Source organism: Mastigoproctus giganteus, chromosome 3 (genome assembly GCF_048544385.1).
Source record: "Mastigoproctus giganteus isolate SK-2022 chromosome 3, ASM4854438v1, whole genome shotgun sequence".
NCBI classification, from domain to species: Eukaryota; Metazoa; Arthropoda; class Arachnida; order Uropygi; family Thelyphonidae; genus Mastigoproctus; species Mastigoproctus giganteus.
In genome coordinates, this window is record NC_143577.1 from 204,591,887 (window position 1) to 204,614,244 (window position 22,358).

A 22,358-nucleotide genomic window follows, 5' to 3' on the forward strand; every position below is an offset into this window, starting at 1 on the left:
GAAGTTTTCTGAGCAGTGCAGAAGGTCTGCAAGATTAGCTCATTGTGTCATGTCAATGATATACAGGAACTTTTCTAGCAGGAATAAGGAGGTGATTATCCCCTTGTATAAGGCGATGGTCAGGCCACACCTTGAGTACTGTATACAGGTCTGGAGGCCTCATTTTAAGAAGGATGTAGAGCTGTTGAAATGAGTAAGAGAAGGGAAACAAGATTAGTGAATGGAACAAAGGGTTGCTCTTACGAAGAAAGGCTTAAGTTTTGCAGATTACAGTGTTTGGAGACTAGGCACCTGGAGGTGATCTGATCGAGGTGTATAAAGCCTTGAATGGTTTGAGCATGCTCAATGCTGATGGGATTCTTCCTCTTGCTCAGAATAATCACCTGAGAGAGCATAAATTCAAATTGAGGAAAGACAGTTGTAGGATAGATGTGCAGAAGTTTGCCATTAGTCAGTGGGTAGTTGATTGGTGGAACAGACTTCCATCTTTTGTTGTGGAAGTTGATAACCTAAATAAATTTAAGGCTGAGCTGGACAGGTATTTGGAAAGAACGGAGAGGTGAAATCGGAGCTTTTTTTTTTTTTTTTGGCTGATACTGCATAAGCTTGCTTTCTTGCATCGTATGCCTCTACTAATGCTAATATCCAAACAGCTATTTCAGGGATTTACCCAATGATTTATTAATCGTCATGGGAGATCTAAATGCAAAAACTGGAGCAAAAAAAAAAGAAAAAAGAAACCTGTCCACATGCATGTGGAAACAGAATGAGAGAGGCCAAAGGCTTATTATACAATTCTGTGATTAGAACAAGCTAATAATAAAGAATTCAAATGTTCCAGCATCCAGCTAAAAGACTATACATGGAAGAACCGTGGAGACATTATGAGAAACCAAATAGATTCCTTTATGATAAAAGAAAGTTTTAAAAACTCCATCAAACAAACAAAAACATATTCAGGAGCAGATATAAAAATAAATAAAATTTTCTGTTTATACTCCGGCACGACAACCAAGTCAGTAGAGTTTACAATAAATCGTCAATACAAATATTTATCATATTTAGTAGTCATGGGCTTCAACTCCGGTCCACTCAAGGAAAGCATGCTATGCACTCTCGCGCCTGACCACTGGGCTACGTCGATTCAGATCCTAACGCAATCATAGTGAAAGCAATAATAAAACTGAAAAAATAAGAAAACCACAAGTGAAAAAAAAAAAAAAAAAAGGATGTTAAGATCTTAGAGATGGAAGAACACAAAGAATTTGTATACAAAGTATCAAAACTTGTAGAAAAAAATGTTGGAGCCAAGAGAACATCTTCAACAGAAATGAAATGGATGTAAACAGGGAATGGGAAATACTAAAAAGCAGCATACAGGAAGCCATTGAACACACAATCTAACAGTGTTAAGAATGAGTCCTGGATGACTGACAATATACAAAACCTAATGAAAGAAAGGAAAAAGCTCAAAAATAAACCAGAATATAAGACCTTGGATAAAAGCACCAGGAAAGAGTGTAGACAAGCAAAGAAAGATTATGAAGCAAGTAAAATGCAAGAGATAGAACTTGAAAAGATGCATAGGGATAGGGAGCTACACAAAGAGGTGAAATCTATGACCTATAAGAATAAGGTTTGTAAACATAACTGCATAAAATCCCAAAATGGAGAAGTGGCATTCGACAAAAAAGATGTTCTAAAGAGATGGTCGGAATACCAGAAAAGCTCTTTGCTGGCAAAAGAAAAGGAAAACCATATGCACTTAATCTAGAGGGACCACCTACTCTGGAAAGCAAGGTCACTAATGCCATTAAGGGGCTAAAAAATGGGAAAGCAACTGTAACAAATGAAATCTGTTCAGAAATGCTGAAAGCATTAGGCAGTGATGGAATTAAAGTGCTTACAAGACTACTAAATAATATATGATACAGGAATAATTTCAATTCACAAAAGAATACACAAGAAACAGACACAAACTCACAGCAGAAATAAGCCAGTTGAAAGTGGATTCATGAAAACAGCAGAACCAGAGAAGAAATCTCTAACTTAATGATGATTAAAGTGAGAGATATTAACATTAACATTACATTAACATCTATTTTGTAGACTATAAAAAAGCTTTCGACTCAACAGACCATGAAAAGATGATTCAATCTCTACAAAAAATAGAAATTGGTGGTAAAGACATAAGAATAATAACTAATTTATATTGGGAATATTCAGCTTCCATCAGAATTGATGGAGAGTATTCAGATGAGTTTCTAATACTAAAGGGAGTGCATCAGGGATGCATTTTATCACCCATCATTTTTAACATTTATACCAAAGAAATTTTCATAGTGATAGAAGACTTAGACCTCCATAGCCAAGTGGCCAGGAGTGGGAGTGCAGTAGCACATGCTCTTTGAGTAGACTGGGGTTCAAGCCCCAGACTGCTAAATTCGGTCGATCTGTCAACCTGCACTGGACCAGCATAGCAGATTATGGTCCAATTCCCTCAATGTGAATTGTTGAGGAGGATTCCATCCTGCAGTGGGATGATAATGGCTGCAGTTTACCCTATTTTTTTTTTTTTTTTTTTTTTTACCTTACCATAGGAGGAGTCAGATTTAACCTAAGATATGCAGATGACACTGGCAGAAAGCAAAACACATTTAAAAGCCATCATTGACAAGGTAAAAAGCTCCAATGAAATATTTGGTCTATATTTTAATTAAAAAGAAATCCAAAGTAATGTGCATCTCAAAGAAAGAGGAGGAGAATACAATTAATATTAAAGTAAACAATAATAAGACTCTGAGAGGCATAAGTAACATGAATGAGGGCAATATTTTCATGGTGATAAATGATTCCAAAACTAGGGGCCATAATTTCAAGCTACAGGGGGGGGGGAGATGTTTATATGGATTGCAGGTAGTTTTATTTTAGCCAGCACGTTATTAATTACTGGAATAAGTTACCTAGTTGGGTGGTAGTGGCTGACAGTTTGGGGAAATTCAAAGGTCAGCTGGATAATTACCTATGGGAGGAGGGAAATGCATAGGTTGTCCATTTCCTTTTCTCTTATTAACTATTATTATTTTTTTAAAATTTTCTTCTTATTATATATATTTTTTTAATTTTATTCTTATTAGTTTATTTATTTATTTATTATTATTATTTATTATTTTCTTTTTTTCAGCTGGTGCAACATAAGCCATAGGCTTGCTTGCACCATGTGGACATTGCTAATATTCATCCTCATCATCAGTCATTTTCAATCCACTGCAGGATACAGGCCTCTCCAGCAACTTTCCAGTTCCTTCTGTTTTGTGCAATGGCCATCCATTTATTACCCACAAACTCATGGATTTCATCTGTCCATCTCCATCGTTGTCTTCCAGGTTTTCTTCTAGCTCCTCTTGGGTACCATTCTGTTATTTTCTTAGTCCATCTGTCATGTCTTCGAGCTATGTGTCCTGCCCAAGACCATTTTAGTTCTTTAGTTTTGATAAGAATGTCCTTTACTTGATTTTGCCTGGCGTTTGTGGCAAATATAAGTCGTTCCATTCTTCGCTGTGTAGTTCTCAGCTTCTCTTCCATTCTTTAGGTGGGTGACCAAATATCACTTCCATAAGTCACGGTGGGGAGTATTCATTGGTTCATTATTTTACGTTTCAGACAAATTGGGATATGCTCCTCAGTAAAAGAATAAATTTTGGATGCTATCCATCCAAAATTTATTCTTTTCTTGACTTCTAGCCATTTATCATTATTACAGCTAATGACTTGTCCCAGATAAGTATATAACTCCAACTTTTCGATTACTGCTCCTTCAATCATTATATCCTTTTCTGTGGCATACTTGTTCATCATTACTTTTGTTTTTACTATATTCATCTTTAATCCAAAATCCTTACTAACTGTGCATAACTGATTAAGATATTTCCTCTAATTCTTTGGGATTGTAGCTTATGACCACAATGTCATCTGCAAATCGTAAATGGTTTAGGTACTCTCCATTCACATTGACTTCTTTCTGTGCCCAGTCTAATCTTCTGAAAGCTTCCTCAAGGGCAGCAGTAAACAACTTCGGAGATATTGTCTCCTTGTCGAACTCCTTTCTCAATTTTAAACTGGCTACTGTCTTTGTCTAGACTTCTTTAAAATCATAATATATGGGGTATCTATGCATTGTCTTTCCAGTGCCAGAAACATTGCCTTATGCTGTATGGAGTCAAACACCTTTCCATAATCCACAAACGCGAGGCATAATGGTGGTGGTAGTAGTAGTAGTAGAGGCATGTGATGCAAGAAAGCAAATGTATGAGCTTATGCAGCATCAGCCAAAAAAAAAAAAAAAAAAAAAAAAAAAAAAAATCACACCATTCCCTCCAAATGCCTGTCCAGTTCCTCCTTAAATTTATTCAACCTATCAACTTCCACAACGACAGATGGAAGTTTGTTCCAGCAATTAACCACCTGCTGGCTAAAGGCAAATTTCCGCACATCTATTCTACATCTGTCTTTTCTTAATTTGAATTTATGTGCCCTTAGGTTCATAATCTGAACAAGTGGAAGGATCCCATCAGAATTCAGTGCGCTCAACCCTTTCAAGGCCTTATACACCTCAATCAGATCACCGTGCAGGTGCCTAGTCTCCAGACACTGTAATTTGCAAAACTTAAGCCTTTCTTCGTAAGAGCAATCCTTCGTTCCCCTCACCAATCTTGTTGCCCTTCTCTGTACATGCTCAAGCAAGTCTACATCCTTCCTAAAATGAGGCCTACAGACCTGTACGCGGTGCTCAAGGCGTGGCCTGACCACGGCCTTATACAGAGGGACAATCACCTCCTTTTCCCTGCTAGCAAAATTCCTATATATCATCGACAAAACCCCATGACCTGCCTGGCAGCCTGTCTGCATTGCTTAGAAAACTTCATATCTGACTGCACAATTACTCCCAGGTCTTTTTCATTTTCTACCATCTTAAATGTAATACCACACAGTTGGTACGTTTCTTCTACCCTTATGCAGTACTTTGCATTTGTCAACGTTAAACTTCAGTTGCCACTTCTTAGCCCATCTGCCCAAGTTTTCTAGATCCTGTTTCAGTAGCACACTGCCATTACTGTCATTAACAACCTTGCCAACCTTTGTATCATCTGCAAACTTCCTCACTAAGCCTGATATACCTTCATCAATATCACTGATAAATATACAAAACAACAGTGGACCCAACACCGAACCCTGTGGGACTCCGCTAATAACATTAGACCACGAAGAACAGCAGCCATTGATTACCACTCTCTGTCTTCTCCCACTCAACCATCCTTTTATCCATTGTAGCAACTTACCCTTAATACCATTCTGCTCTAATTTGTACAATAGTCTTCCATGGGCAACAATGTCAAAAGCTTTCCTGAAATCCAAATATATGATATCAAAATATTTATTTATTTTTATTTTTTTATTTTTTGCATCCAGTTCCTTTGTAACCACATCATAATATCATAGTATCAAGGGAAGATTTAATAATCTTAAATAAGAGTGTAACTCTTCCTCCTCTCCTGTCTAGTCTATTCCCATATATATATATATATATATATATATATATATACACACACACAGTGGTACCTCGGTATACATCCGCTTTGGAATAAGTCCAACTTGATATACGTCCTGTTTGGACGCAAAAAAGTTTGTTTCGTATACGACCTTTGTTTGGAATACGACTCGCGTGGTTCAAAATGAGTCATGACACCGCGCGCTACCCTTGTTTACCTCTCTCAAGACAAAGCCAAGACTCAGATGCCAGATCTTACCCCCTCTCCAAAAACTGAATAAAAGCTGACCAAGGATGGACGCTAACATAGTACACGTGCCCGTCCTCACTTGGCTTTCCGAATAAAACTGACCAAGGACATATGCACACACAGTGCGCGCTTACGTCCTCGATCGACTGAATTCGGTGTTTGGAGAGGGGGGTAAGATCTGGCATCTCTGCCACGACTGCCCACGAGTGTCAGTACCACAGTTTTTATCATTCAGTGAACAGCCCGCGCTATAACTCTCCGTGAATTTTCACATGATTTTGTGTTTTTTCGCGTAAATGTTTTGTAAATTCATTAACCATGAGTTCTAAGAAAGTTAATGAGAAGAGCCAAGCAACGAAGAAAATGGGGCAGGATCACCACGGAGGTGAAAAAAGAGACTGTTGATAAGTATGAAGGTGGCATGCATATCCGGGACTTGGCTGCTGCATACCAAATGCGCCGAGAACGACGGTATCAACGATTGTGAAAAACAAAGACGTTATTAAATTTGCTAGCATTGCGAAGGGGGTGAAATCGATTACCAAGAAAAGATCAGGGACATTGTATAATATGCCAATAACAATAGGATTTTTTTTCATGGGAACGGATTAATCATTTTCCCTTTATTTCTTATGGGAAAAATTCGTTTGGTATAAGTCCAAGGATCTGGAACGGATTAAGGACGTATACCGAGGTACCACTGTATATATTGAATTTGGGGAGTACACCTTGTACCTGCCCCATATTCAAATTCAGCATCATTTATGTCTGAGTGACACTATGTCTCTGCTATTTCTACAATGTCTGCATTTGACGATTTAATCAGCACTTCAAATTTATTTACTATACTCCTAGCATTGGTGTACATGCAAGTATACATGTTCTTACTCTAAGTTATCCTAACACAGCCCATGCATTCATTTGTTCCATGATGACCCACAGCAGGGACTGAAATCCCAGACACCTTGCTTTCCAGGCTGTTGCATGTACCAATAGTAGCAATGCAAGAATTACTTCCACCTTTGCCTGCGGATCTAGTTAAATTATTAGTCTGTATATTCCCCCAAGCCAGCAGTTTTCAGACCCACCTATCACTGCCCCAATAGCATCAGCAAATATTCTTGCACCCCCTTCTACTGAAGTGTATCCCATCCAGTACAAACAGTCTCTCCTGTTAATATATATATATATATATATATATATATATATATATATATATGTCCATTGCCATTACTGGTATTGAAAGGAAACTGTGCTCCCATATAACCAGAACACTAACTTTATGTTCTTCATTCACATACTTTTCACTATCCTCCAACTAATTTCTTCTGCCTTCTGGGCTTTTTGTTTATACGAGGGTTGGAGTGTCTATTTCCATCATAATTTGCCTCCTGTTAGCTAAATTGCTATACCACTGCTTGTGACCACAACACACAATGTGCATACAAAATGAGTATAGACAAGTAATACTACCAAGCTCTGTCTGTGTAGAATGATGCAAGATAGGCCAGCAGACCTACTCAATAACAAAAACCACATATATACAGAAAAATTTTTATAAATAACATGCACATAAACAAAATATAAAAATAAATAAATAAAATAAATAAATAATAATAAAGAATGTTTAAGTTAAAATGATGTTTGTCTAATCCAGGTGTGAAATATTTTGTTTCAGTCAATAGTGTGGATCTCTTAAATATTATTCAATCTCTTATATATTATTTGGCAACAAATACTAGCATTCTGATTGTTTTTTTTTTTAAGTTGATCTCATTCTGAAATTTTGGTGTTACGATTAATTATAAATATGCTCAAATCTGCAATATGGGACAACCATCTTAAGATTTTGTAAAACATTTTTCCAAAATATAACAACCACAGCATTTTGCACTTACCTTATCAATCAGTGTGTTTAGAACTTAAGTTTTTAAGCAGTTTTTATTACATGCCATAAGAAAGAGCAAAATTACATTATTTTAGTGTAAATAATTTTAGTTTATACCTATTTCAGTAGGTATAAAATGTACCTACTGAAAGTGTACTGTATTTTGTTTAATAAAGCTTTTTAAAATTACAATGTGTGTATGTATCATCTATTGCAGTTGTGTAATAATAAATACTATACAGTAATAAATGAATCCCAGACCTATAAAAACAGGTGAATTTCTATTATCCAAGATTTCCATTATCACAGACAATCCCACACTTGTTCGCCTCTTATATGAGGCAAACGAGTACAGTATCTCCCTTTACAGATTGACCATCTTTTATCTAGTGACCTTCTATCCCCAATATGCTCTTGTTTAAAAATCAGAAAAGTGAATGAATCATCAGTGGAACATTTTTGAAAATATTATATCCTTCTTTTTGAAGTGTTACCCAGCATGTTACATGCATGTATGTATCCATGTATGTGTGTTAAGCACCAAAGGAACTAAGGCTATGAGATGTCAACATATTAACAACTGTAATTGCATGTATTCTTCAACTGGTTTACTGTTTTCTGGATGATATCTCAGTTTTTGGGAAGAAAAATCCTTGTGACCATTGTCTGAGACTATTTAACTGAGCCGTGTTATAAAATAGGGCCATAAAATTACTCTCAACATTGATGGGATTCAAACTTAGGTTTTTTTTTATCTAGTGTTGTAGGATGGGATTATACCAATTTGCTATCTGCAAGAGCATTGCCAATATTCCTTGGGGGGGGGGGGGATATCCCCATATGCATTTTTTATATATTTTTTCAATTTCAAGATTTTTTTTTCTCCATTGTATTTTTATTTATTTTTTATTTTTTTTAAGAATTATTTTAGAACAGCCTAGCAAGGTAATATTTTTAATTTCAGGGAAAAACTTCAAAACTTTAGCCAGTTTTACCAGTTATCCCTCCAAAGAACAATGATACTCTAAACATTGGTTAGAAAAAAAAAAAAAAAAAAAAAAAATAGAAAATTTTTGTACATGAAACAGAGAAGAATATTGTGGACTTCTTGGGTGATATGAATCTGAAACTTTTATGCAAAAGGCCCAAAACTGATTCATGTGAAAGTGTTAGTTACTGTGCAAAATACCTTTGTCAACTGTGAAATACTGTTCAAGGTTTAGGCCTATATGGATGTCAGATGACCTAATGAGACTCATTTGTTAGTTTGTTATTTGGTTTTTAGGAGCATTAGCAACTAAGGCCATATTGCTCCGGGGATATGCGGTGGTCATTCTCTGACCTTTCCGCATCCTTCGTATTTGGTGGGCACGGGCTCGAACCCTGGTCTAATCAAGAAGTGTGTGCTACGCACTGCTGCTCCTGCCAACCTGGCTATGGAGGTGCCGTAATGAGATGCGTGGCAGGGAAGAAAAATGCATGGGCGCATATAAATTATCAGGCCCAAAAGGCCCAAAACTGATTCATGTGAAAGTGTTAGTTACTGTGCAAAATACTTTTGTCAACTGTGAAATACTGTTCGAGGTTTAGGCCTATACGGATGTCAGATGACCTAATGAGACTTGTGGCAGTAAAAAAAAATGCATGGGGCGCATATAAATTATCAGGAGATACAGAGGCTTATGGTAGATATAAGATAGTCTGTAATCAAGTCACAAAGGACATCAGGCAAGAAAAGGCAGATTACGAGAAATTTTTGGCAAACAATGCAAAGAAAAACAGTAAAGACTTCTTTACTTATGTAAACTCTAGAAGAAAGGTGGATGAATCAGATTGGTCCACTTGCATTCAACGGTTCGATTGTGGATGAACCTGCTAAGGTAACTGACAAAAAATCAGTATTTTGCATCTACATTCACACATGTGGAGGTCTGTAGGGAAGTGGAGGTCTGTAGGGAAGTGGAGGCCAGACGCTTATCAAACTCTGGCAGGAACTAAATGATTTTGTAATAACTGAGAGTGAAGTGGAGGAGAAATTGTTGAAATTGAACATAAGAAAGGCACCTGGGGTGGATGGGGTCTATCCAGTTATATTAAAGGAAGCAGCAAAGGAAGTAATCAAACCCTTAGGCATAATTATGAAAGCTTCCATGGACTCAGGGGAGGTCCCCATGGACTGGAGATGTGAAAATGTGTCCCCAATTCACAAAGGGGGATCGAAGGGTGACAAGGGTAATTACAGACCTGATAGTCTAACTTCTGTTCCAGAAAAAACAATGGAGTCACTGGGAAGTGACTCCATTAAGGAAGCAATACAGGATCATCCTAGACAAGACTGGAGTTATAGTTCAGAACAGCATGGGTTTGTTAAGGGGAAGTCTTGTCTGACAAATTTTATTGGATACTATGACATACTCACAAAGGAACTAGATGCAAAAAATAATATTGATATCATATACTTGGATTTTAGGAAAGCTTTTGATACTGTGGCACATGGAACACAACTGTACAAATTGGAGCAGTATGGCATTAAGGGCAAGTTGCTACAATGGATAAAAGGATGGTTGAGTGGGAGAAGACAGAGTTGTTATCAATGCGCACTGCTCTTCATGGACTAATGTTATTAGTGGAATCCCGCAGGGTTCAGTGTTGGGCTTATTGTTGTTTTCGGTATTTATCAAATGATATTGATCAAGGTATATCAGAGTTAAATGTTTAAGTTTGCAGATGATACAAAGGCTGGCAGGGTTGTTAATGACAGTAATGATAGTATGCTACTGCAACAGGATCTGGAAAAGTTGAGTAGATGGGCTGAGAGGTGGCAACTGAAGTTTAACATTGACAAACGTCAATATGCAGTAAAATACTGCATATGGGTAGCAGTAACCCCACAGTAACGTATCAACTGGGTGGTACTACACTCAAGGTAGTGGAGAATAAAAAGGATGACCTGGGGGTAATCGTGCAGGCAGATATGAAGTTTTCTGAGCAGTGCAAGAGTAGCTCATGGTGTCTTGTCAATGATATACAGGAATTTTTCTAGCAGGGATAAGGAGATGATTATCCCCTGGTATAAGGGGATGGTCAGGCCACACCTTGAGTACTGTATACAGGTCTGGAGGCCTCATTTTAAGAAGGATGTTAGAGCTGCTGGAATGAGTACAGAGAAGGGCAACAGGATTAGTGAATGGAACAAAGGATTGCTCTTACGAAGAATGGCTTGTTTTTTGCAAGTTACAGTGTCTGGAGACTAGGCACCTGCAAGGTGATCTGACTGAGGTTTATAAAGCCTTGAATAGTTTGAGCATGCTCAATACTGATGGGATATGATTATAACTCATTAACACTGATTATAACTCAACTTGTAGTGGGAGGATTTTTATGAAATTTAAAATTGGCTCTGTTAGAAAGATTGTCAAGCCATCCCAAATGTTATTAAAATTGAACAAACAGAAATCCAGCAATTCTTTCTTTCTTCCTGCCATACATATCATACAGGCTATTCACATATTGTAGCCTAAGCACAAGATCTATTGTAGCCTGAAATCTGATGGTAACTGTTATGGTGGAGAAACATACCAGTATTGGTCGGTTTACGATAAATATTGAATAGAATTTTTTCAGCCTCCCTTATGAGTGTAAAGTTTAAGAAACTTTGTCTCTTCATGCTCTTTTTCCAGTGTAAATTTCAATGTTGTGTGGATATTATTAAGCGTCTGTAGAATGTCAACAGTGGTATTATCATCTATGATGGTAAGAAACAGTGTTAAATATATATGTTCAATTTTATCTTAATAAATCTCTGCTATAAGGCAACTAAGGCTTAAGCCCATAGGCAATCCGAAAATTTGTTTGAATATTCTATTCTGAAAGGTAATGTAATTTTCTCCGGTTAAAACTTTAACTAAATAAAAAATTTAATTTTTAGGTAATCCAGTATTATTGATGCCAATAGTATTATTTTACACCAGATCCCAAATTATACTGAGAGGTTATTCTACGTTAACGTTGGTGTATAATGAAGTAACGTCTAATGAAAATAGTTTATCGTTGTTACCAATTCTGTGATCTTTCAAACTATTATATAAAGCATCATAGTTCTTAATAGTAAATTTCAATACTTGTCTGAAAGATTTTATAATGTTTTACCAGACTTTTGAATAGAGGGTACCCTCTCAATACCATTAACCAGATAAAATTACAGGCTAAAGATAGGTCAGAAAACATCACACCAAGGAATAGTATTGATATGAAATATTTTATTACCATACCCTACATAGAACAGTGGCATAAGCAACTCTGCAGATTATTTAGAGACACTGAATTTAAAATAGTAGTAAAACCTACACAGAAGGTTTTGCTCCATACTAAGAAATTGCTCTGTTCTTCCCCTTTTTTCGGTTTAGACACATGATCTTGTAAATAACATTTCGTGGTGACTGTGACTCCACTTACATTGGCTCTACCTGTTGTACTCTAGACCTTTTTATTAAAGCAACATGCTGCATAGGTTCGAGCAACACGAGCTATGGCTTCAGAATTGGATTTCCATGCAATAAACGAATGTCATATATTCCTGTTTAACAAAGCAAAAGTCTTAAACATCTAGCACAACTACACTAAACTATTAATTGCGGAAACTTTGGAAATGAAGTTACATGCAAATTCTATCAATATTCGACGCCCTTTCCTCATTTCTGATTCATGGTTGCAAGCATGTACCAGAACAAATAATCTCTTATAAGTATCTTAGCTCGCACATATCTCACGTCATTTTCCAACCTGTGAACAAGACAATAATCGAAAAGCTTAGTCCACTTAAGGGAAGGAAATCATTCATAAATTAGTTTCATCTCATTCTCGCGGTCTTATAAGATATTTTATTGTCAAAATTTATTCTTATGCTATGTTCTATTTCACATAATGTCTTCTAAGGATAGATGAATTCTGTATAATCCAGAAAAGTTTTAATAATAAATGACGTGAAGCTTTCAGTGTTAAATGGGCCCCTTCATCAGCAAATTCTAACAGGATAAAGACATTAGAGACATTATTTTCATAATTTCTTCTGTCACTTGGGGTTCCATGGGGGTTTGATATGTCTCGGGGTCGGGTTGGAGCCTTCATCTGTGATCATGGGGTGTTGAATCATTCATGGACTATGAGTGATGAATACATTAAAATTATTTTAATGTGTGTTAGGTTTTACTCAGTTATACTTGGAAAGTATTGTACTGAAGACATCGTAAGAAGCTGAATTGAGTTAATCTCATATATTTTCTAAATATCGATGGAGCTCACATCTGGTGAGTATGGGCTTGGCACACCCAGGATCCTGAGCTGGATATCATTATTCTTCTCTTCCTTGGCGATTCCCTTTTATTTCTCCCTCTCTCTCGGGGTAGTCAGAAATTTTTTTTTGGCTGGTGCAGCACAAGCCTCAGGCTTCCTTGCACCATATGGCTAATAATAATAATGTAGGATTTATTGAGCCATCGTAGCTCTTTTTTATATATTAAAGTACAACTATTTAAAATAAACAAAATGGCACATCTTTATTACTGATGTAATGGTACACAACTTTTAATTAATGAAACTTACCCTACGACTATGGAACATATGAAAATCTTTAATCGTAATATCTTTAACCAGTTCTGGTTCACCAACTGTTAATACTGGAATCTGACCATCGTATCTCCTAAATGATATATACAGAAAGAAACTTCTATTTTATTTGCACTATTTTTATTATTTATTTAGCACATTGACATCTAAGGTAGGGTAACCAAATGTCTTTTTTTTTTTTTTATGGAATCATCATATTTTTGGGTGAGAATCTGTCTGTTCTGACAAAGATGAAATGGGATGCCGTGTAGTCTAACAGTGCAATTTTTTTTATTTAAAATTTATCCAATTCATTCACATTTTATGAGTAGTACTTTTTTTTTTTTTTAACATTGATCAAGTTGATTATCCAATAGGAAATAACTGCTGACACTGCTGGGTCTACTATAAGCAAGACGTTCTATGGAAACAATTCAGGTTAAAAATATTTAAAGAACATCATAATAAAGTAATGTCCACTGACTCACCATCTGTTCCCAAAAGACAAGTTTTTAATGCATAACAGCAATATCAGCCAAGGCATAGAGTCAGTCATCTGTGATAGACAATTGTACATTATAAATTTCTAAAATAACTTCAGTGGCAGTCATGTTTGCAATTTGCATGCACTAATTAATTGCAGTATCGTGTATCCCATCACAAATTTGGCAGAATTTTCCTACTTTTTTTTATTTTTGAAACCTGGTCACCCTAATCTAAAGCCAAATTGTACTGTGTTTATTATGTCTGTGCAAGTCAACGTTATTATCATGTTGTTGTCAATAACCATTTAATTCATTATGTACACGTTTCTTCTTAGACTTCATTGGCAGAACAGAACTGATATCACTTAGTGCTGGAATTATCAGTTTGCAGAGAGACTAAAATTAAATGAGGTTATAGGTGTGAAGACGTAGACTTCTGTAGCTGCTGCAAACGGATCCTTGCATTTTTATCGTATTTTTGATTAGTTAACATATTCATTTGTGCTTTACAAATAGATTAAATAGGCTTAGTAGTGTTTGTTAGCTAGTGATTCTGTAAATTAGAACAACTCGCTACTCATACCGCTATCATATCAGTGTTTGGTGGGAAAATTGTACCATAAAAAGTACTGCAGAAGAATAGTAGGGTTTTAATTGTAATAAATAAATATTTTGAAGCTTTTAATCACTGTGTGGGCATATATCTTTTGTATTTTATTGTATTTTTGATTATTCATTCACGTATTCATTTTTGTTTTACATACAAATAGATTAAATAGACTTAGCAGCATTTATTAGCATATTTTTTAAATTTAGCTAGTGACTTTCTAAGTTACAACTCTCTACTCTTACTACTATCGTATCAGAGTTTGGCAGGAATATCGTAGCGTAACCAGTAGTGCAGAAAATAGTAGGGTTTTAATTGTAATTAATAAGTATTTTGAAGATTTTAATCACTTTTTGGGCATATATCTTTCGTATTTAGCTAAAGACATAACTAATTTAATATTGTGATCGTTACGGCATAGCGTAACTTGATAGCATATATCTCAAACTTGATAACTAAGGTATAATGTAAAACTATAGTGGATTATATATTACTGCATTAGCTTAGTATAGTATTGTATAGTAAAGTGCAGTATAGTAAATTAATCAATTAAATTTATTAATCTTATTAATTTTCATTGTAAATTAATTACATCGTATTTAAACAGAAATCACGCCACAGACTAGAACAGCAAAGCAACGTGCACAAAGTAGCAGGAGTGCTGCGGCTCAGGAAAGAACTGAAGGGGGGACTCTCCAACATATCACAGGCTAAAAAAATGGGCAACTTGTGAAATATTTGCAGACTCTCTAGAACAGGACATGATATTGCCAGGGGGGGGGATGTATTTGTGTGTGCTCAATGTAAGGAGTATGAAGTAGTTAGGCACTAACTCAGCACTCTTAAGGGCCTTTACGAGAGCTTGAAAAACAGGGTGGATGCCCTCGAAGGATTTAAATTGAGGGTCAAGCTCTCAGCTGCCCACATCAATGCCAGAGCTCATTTGAACATCAAGCAACACAGTGGCAACCTCCAAGGCAGAATGTGCCAGTCCCAAAGGAACTAGTTGTTTGTGACTCTATTGTCAGGGAAACAGGGACTATATTGTGCAAAAAGGATAGGTGGAACAGGACCAGGGTATCTCTGCCAGGGGCAAAAGTTGATGATGTTGTAGAGCATATATCATCTTTTAGGGGCACAAAAGGTGATATTGTTGTACATGTTGGCACTAATGACATTAAGAGTAGGAGAATGGCAGAATTACTTAACAAGCACAGGTCAATGTTGGAAAAAAGCCACAAGTTGGGGTTGAATTTGAAAGTGTCTGCAATTCTGCCCAGACACAATAGGAGGGTGTATATGATGAGAGGCTCGTCAATCAATGCGGCCATGGAGAGATAGTGCAGGACTCACAGGTTAGAATTTTGCTCAGCCTGGTCTGTGCTTGTTAACAGAAGAGACTGCTTCTACAGGGATGGGATACACTTAACTAGAAAAGGTGCAAAAATATTTGCTGATGCTATCAAGGCAGTGTTAGGTGGGTTGGAAAACTGCTAGCTTGAAGAGATTCACAGACTAATATATTAACAGTAGCCACAGGCAGAGGTGAAAGTGATTCTTGCACTGCTTCTACTGGAATGAGCAGCAGACTGGAAAGCAAGGTACTGGGGATTTCAAGGACTGTGAAGTGTCATCATGGAACAAATACTAAGAGTAAGAAGAGGTGCATGCATACCTGCAGGTACACCAATGCTAAGAGTATAGTAAATAAATTTGATGAATTTTAAGGTGCTGGTGAAGAACTCAAAGGCTGATGTTGTTGGGATATCAGAGACATGGTGTCACACAGAGGTAAGGAATGCAGAATTGTAATTTGGGGAATACAATGTATACAGAAAGGATAGACAGGATAAAAGGGAAGGAAGGGGTGATGCTGTTAGCTAAGAAACACAAAATCTAAATAAGTGCATCCAGTTGACATGGGTGAATAGTGCAGTGTTGAGTCAGTTTTGTGTGGCATAAGCACTGTTAGAACAAATTTGAGAGTAGGAGTGTGTTATAGTCCTAATGACTCGGATGAGTACAACGAGCAACTATATAGAGAAATAGAGTAGGCCAGTATGTCAGATTGTCTTATAAGGGAAGGGGGGGGGGTTAACTTGAGATATAGACTGGAACTTGTGGGTTGGTCATTCACACACTAGCAAGACTTTTGTGGGTTTATTGGAACATTGTTTTCTATAGCAGCATGTTTGAGAGGTAACCAGAGGGAGTAATACTCTTGATCTGATTATCAGCAGTGATTATTCATGCATTAAGAATCTGCAGATAAAGGAACCACTATGTGACAGTGATCACAGTCTACTGATGTGGGATTTACTTAAAGATGTAACTACCATCAAGGGTAAAGGGAAGGATTTTTTGTTTTCGTAAAGGTGACTACAGCGGTCTCAGACAGTATTTAAATTCTATACAGTGGGACCAACTGATGATGTTACCAACAGCAAATTCAAAATGGAAAGCATTCAAAGAAATAATCTTGGAACCTACTAGACTTTTCATACTAACTAAGAAATACTGTTCAAGGTTTAAGCCTAAATGGATTTCAGATGAACTAATGAGACATGTGGCAGAGAAGAAAAGTGCAAGGGATGCATATAAATTATCAGGTGACACAGAAACCTATGGCAGATATAAGCTAGTCTGTAATCAAGTCACAAAGGAGATTAGGCAGGCGAAGACAGATTACAAGAAATCAAGAAGGCAGATTACACTTGACACTAACGATTCGATTGTTGATGAACCTGCTGAGATAGCTGACAAACTGAATGCAGCTACATTCACACACGAGGAATGTCTGTAGGGGAAGTGGAGGCCAGAAGCTTATCAAACTGTGGCAGGGAGCTAAATGATTTTGTAATAAGTGAGAGCAAAGAGGAGAAGAAATTGTTGAAATTAAAAATAAGAAAGGCACCTGGGGTGGATGGGATCTATCCAGTTATATTAAAGGAAGCAGCAAAGGAAGTAAGCAAACCCTTAGCCATAATTACGGAAGCTTCCTTGGACTCGGGGGAGGTTCCCGTGCTGTGTCAGAACTATAACTGCAGTCTCGTCTAGATGATCCTCCATTGCCTCCTTAACCAGTGACTCCATTATTTTCACCAAAACTGGAGATGTGCAAATGTGTTCTCAATTTACAAAGGAGGGATCAAAGGATGACACGGGTAATTACAGACCTGTTAGTTTAACTTCTGTTCCAGGGAAAATAATGGAGTCACTGGTTAAGAAGGCAACAGAGGATCATCTAGACTGCAGTTATAATTCTGACACAGCATGGATTTGTTAAAGGGAAGTCTTGTCTGACAAATTTGATTGGATACTATGACATAGTCACAAAGGAACTGGATGCAAAAAATAATTTTGATATCATATACTTGGATTTTAGGAAAGTTTTTGATACTGTGGCACATGGAAGACAACTGTACAAATTGGAGCAGTATGGCATTAAGGGCAAGTTTCTACAATGGATAAAAGGATGGTTGAATGGGAGAAGACAGAGAGTGGTAATCAGTGGACACTGCTCTTCTGCTCTTCATGGACTAATGTGATTAGTGGAGTCCCCCAGGGTTCATGTTGGGCCCATTGTTGTTTTTTGTATTTATCAATGATACTGATGAAGGTATATCAGGGTTAATGTCTAAGTTTGCAGATGATATGAAGGTTTGCAGGGTATGTATGATAGTAATGAAAACAATGACAGTAATGATAGTGCACTACTGCAACAGGATCTGGTAAAGTTGAGCAGACGGGGTGAGAGGTGGCAACTGAAGTTTAACATCAACAAATGTAAAGTACTGCATATGGGTAGCAGTAACCTCAGAATAACGTATCAACTGGGTGGTACTACCCTCAGAGTAGTGGAGACTGAAAAGGATCTGAAGGTAATTGTCCAGTCAGATATGAAGTTTTCTGAACAGTGCAGACAGGCTGCAAGAGTAGCTCATGGTGCCTTGTCAATGATATACAGGAATTTTGCTAGCAGGGATAAGGGGGGGGGGGGTGACTGTCCCCTTGTATAAGGCAATGGTCATGCCAAACCTTGAGTACCGCATACAGGTCTGGAGGTCTCATTTTAGGAAGATGTAGAGCTGCTATAATGAGTACAGAGAAGGGCAACAAGATTGGTGAGTGGAACATAGGGTCGCTGTTTAAAAAGAAGGCTTAAGTCCTGCAAACTGCAGCTTCTGGAGATTAGGCACCAGTGAAGTGATCTAAATGAGGTGTATAAAGCCTTGACTGGTTTGAGCAAGCTCGATGCTGATGGGATTCTTCCTCTTGCTCAGATTACTCATTTGAGGGGACATAAATTCAAACTGAGGAAAGACAATTGTAGAATTGATGTGCAGAAATTTGTCTTTAGCAAGCAGGTGGTTGATAGTTGGAACAAACTTCCATTTGTTGTAGTGGAGGTCAACAAGTTAGATGAGTTCAAGGCAGAACTAAACAAATATTTGAGGTGAATTGATGGTTGAAATGGAAAGGGTTTTCTTTTTATTTTTTCTGGCCGATGCTATATGAGCTTGCTTTCTTGCATCATATGCTTCTACTAAAGGTAATGCTAATCTTTGAAGAGCTACATTCAGTAAAAATTACAGTTTGTGCCCATTCTACAATTATAACAATTGTAATATCTGAAGCAATATAAACCTGTTTGTGCTGCTTTTGACTATTATATTTGAATATTATATATTTTAATACTGGGGCACAAGACTTGAAAGGATACTCTGCCAATATTTTTTTTCATGCTTCAATGTATGTAACATAGTTTTCTACCTTACAGTTTTGCAATTTTTTTCCCTAGAGTCTACACATCACATGAACTGAAGTTAAAGCCCTGGCAATTAGAACTATGGCCGACCGGCTAGCCGAGTGGGTAAAGTACCTGCCCGGCAACCCAAAGGTCGCGGGTTGTAACTAGATCATGTAAATTTTACTATAATAAACATCATAAACTGTTATTTATTATTCTGTGTTTTATACTCAGAGACAGCAAACTAGTGGCAAGAAGAATTCACATCAGAATAGCCAGCCCAACCATGTTTAAATGGTTTTATTTAATTCAAATGGCTGAGGAGTATAATGAACAATTATATACATAAATAAATAGAATAGACAAGTAAATTGGAATGTCTTTTCATATTGGATTTTAACTAGTTATGGATTGGAACTTATGTCAACTTGTATTGTATATCTTGGACATTAATGGTAATCACATTTCAAGTTCATCCAGATTAACTAGCAGAAGACTGGAGAATAACTAATGCAAAGTTGGCTGAATAATTCCATAAACCATATTATAAAGAGGAAAAGCAGATGTGATTTCATGTAACAGAAAAGAATGCCCCGATTAGATACATGTAGCAAATTCTATGAGAAGAGCTAGATTTATGTATGCAACCTCAGAGTTCATAATCTATAAAGAGCAGCTGTTACCTACAGTGATGGATTAAAATGGAAACCAGAATGGAAACTTGGTCTCACACGGAACTTCTTTAGGTTTTACTTTGAAAAGTTTTGGAGAGAAAGCATATTTCTAGCAGAAGAATTTTATCATGAAACTGCTACTGTTGTTTATAGAAACAACAATGTTGTGTTAGCATACAAATAATGCTGTAGATAGTTGTTGCTATTTGTCATTTGGTTTTTAGGAGCATTAGCAACAAAGGCCATATTGCTCCAGGGATATGCGGTGGTCATTCCCTCACCTTTCTGCACCCTCCGTATTTGATGGTCACGGGCTTGAACCCCGGTCTAATCAAGAAGCATGTGCTACGCACTGCTGCTCCTGCCCACCTGGCTACGGAGGCGCCCACTGTAGATAGTACAGCATGATATGTCAACATATCACCGATGCTAAATGCAGTGATGGACCAAGAACATTGACAACCAAACTAAACAAAATATAAACTGAAGTCGCAAACAATAACAGGAAAATGTTATTAATGTGTCTAACGGTGTGCGTGGTATCCTCCCAACCCTAGAGGCTCAACATCTGGCTAGTATGGGCTTGGCTCACCCAGGGTCCTGAGCTGAATATCATCATTCTTCTCTTTCTTGGCAATTCCCTTCTACTTCCAACTAACTAACTAACTCTCTCTCTCTCTGTCTCGGGTAACTTAGAAATATTTTTTAGCTGGTGCAGCATAAGCCTCAGGCTTCCTTGCACAACATGGCTTGTAATAATAATAATATACACAGAAAACATAAGATGAACAGGTGATATGTTTCTGAAGTGTTAAATGAAAACCATGACAGATGCTTTACATATCTGCAGATAATTTGAAGAAGAATGATTTTCTGCATCATAACATCATTACTGATAACAAAACACAAATGTATAATTTGATCAGTCTCTCTCTCTCTCTCTCTCTCTCTCTCTCTCTCTCATGTCTGATTATTTAAGAGTTAATTTTTTTTTTAGATTATATGCAATTCTGTGCATATTTATCATTATCATCAATTATAATTTAAAGATTAGATGCTTCTTTCATTTTCACTTAGCTTTTAGGATACACCTTTTATTGGATAAATTTTATGAACTGTATAATAGTACTTACCCATATATTCTTCCATATCTTTTATATAATTCAAGTTCTAAAATATGCAGCGGCTAAAAGAGTAAAAAAATAAATAAATAAATAAACAATGAAATACATATTTAGTATAAATACTATGGCATATATAAAGCATTTAATACTTTCCCAAGTATATAGATATACATACTTGTGAAATATACGTATACTCCAAAACAGCTCATATGAGCTCTTGGTGTATGTATGTATGTATACAGGGTGTTTCAGTTAAATGTTTCAGAACTTCTAAGAGGGGTAGGGTACATCCTGACAACTCGAAATCATATAGCAATGTGGGGTCGGAAATGCTTTCCTGAAGCGGTGTTGTACACAGAAGCACCATAAAAAGAAAAGAGACCGTAAGTGAGAAATCGTTTTAATAATACATGAAAAGAAGCAAAAGGTACATGGATTAAAGTAAGTGTTCGAAGTTTCTTCCACGGGCTACAATGCACGCCTCACATCTCCAACGCATGGACATCCGAACATTCTGGAATACTCCAGGCGAATTTCGAATTTCTTCGGCAGCTACTGCGATTCTTGCAACCAGCTCCTCAGCATTGTCAACAGGGGTGTCATAAACTTGCGATTTCATATGACCCCAGAAATAAAAATCAAGACATGATAGGTCGGGTGATCGAGCAGGCCAACGCACGGGACCACCACGTCCGATCCACTGTTGACCAAATGTGACATCCAGGTAGTTACGAACATCTCCGCTATAATGGGCAGGGGCTCCATCGTGTTGGAACCACATTGTCTGTTGCGTTGATGCAGAAATCTGTTCATCTCTCAAAAGTTGTGGCAATACTTGCTGCAGAAAGATCAAGTAGATAGGTCCGGTTAGACGACATGGTAACAGGTAAGGTCCGATGAGGTGATCTCCCATAATACCGGCCCATACATTGACCGAAAATCGAATCTGTGCTGCACGACGTCGTATTGCATGCGGGTTCTCGACCGCCCAGATATGGTCGTTATGCGTGTTGAAAATTCCTTCCCTTGTGAAGGATGCCTCATCGGAAAACAACACTTCAGCAGGAAAAAGGGGATTTGTAGCACATTTTCCAAGGTACCACTGTGCGAAAGCAATACGAGGTGCATAATCCTCCGGTTGCTGTGTCTGGACACGCTGCACGTGAAACGGATGCATGTCTTGTTCTCGGAGAATCCTCCAGACGCTGCAATGGGAAACCCCGACTGCGTTTGCTAGACTTCGTGTACTCATTCTTGGATTCCCCTGTACATGCTGCAGCACATTCTGTTCGACGGCTGGAGTCCGTGCTGTTCTTACCCTGTCCCTGTCAGCTCTTTCAAATGAACCTCTCTCAACTAACCTCTGGTGCAGTCTTGCAAAGAAATTATGACTGGGAATACGCCTCGTCGGATATCGTTCCGCGTACA

At 37.3% G+C, this 22,358-nt stretch overlaps 1 protein-coding gene across 1 annotated transcript in view; it reads right to left on the reverse strand.

Moving 5' to 3' along the window:
• The window catches only part of LOC150088619 (cytochrome P450 3A5-like), a 158,859-nt gene that overhangs the window by 81,583 nt on the left and 54,918 nt on the right, over positions 1–22,358 (reverse strand). Inside the window, exons 2-3 of the mRNA XM_090370270.1 lie at positions 20,940–20,992; positions 13,288–13,384 (exon numbers count right to left, since the gene is read on the reverse strand). Coding sequence (XP_090226396.1) covers positions 13,288–13,384; positions 20,940–20,992 — 150 coding nt within the window. The remainder of the gene's footprint in view (positions 1–13,287; positions 13,385–20,939; positions 20,993–22,358) is intronic.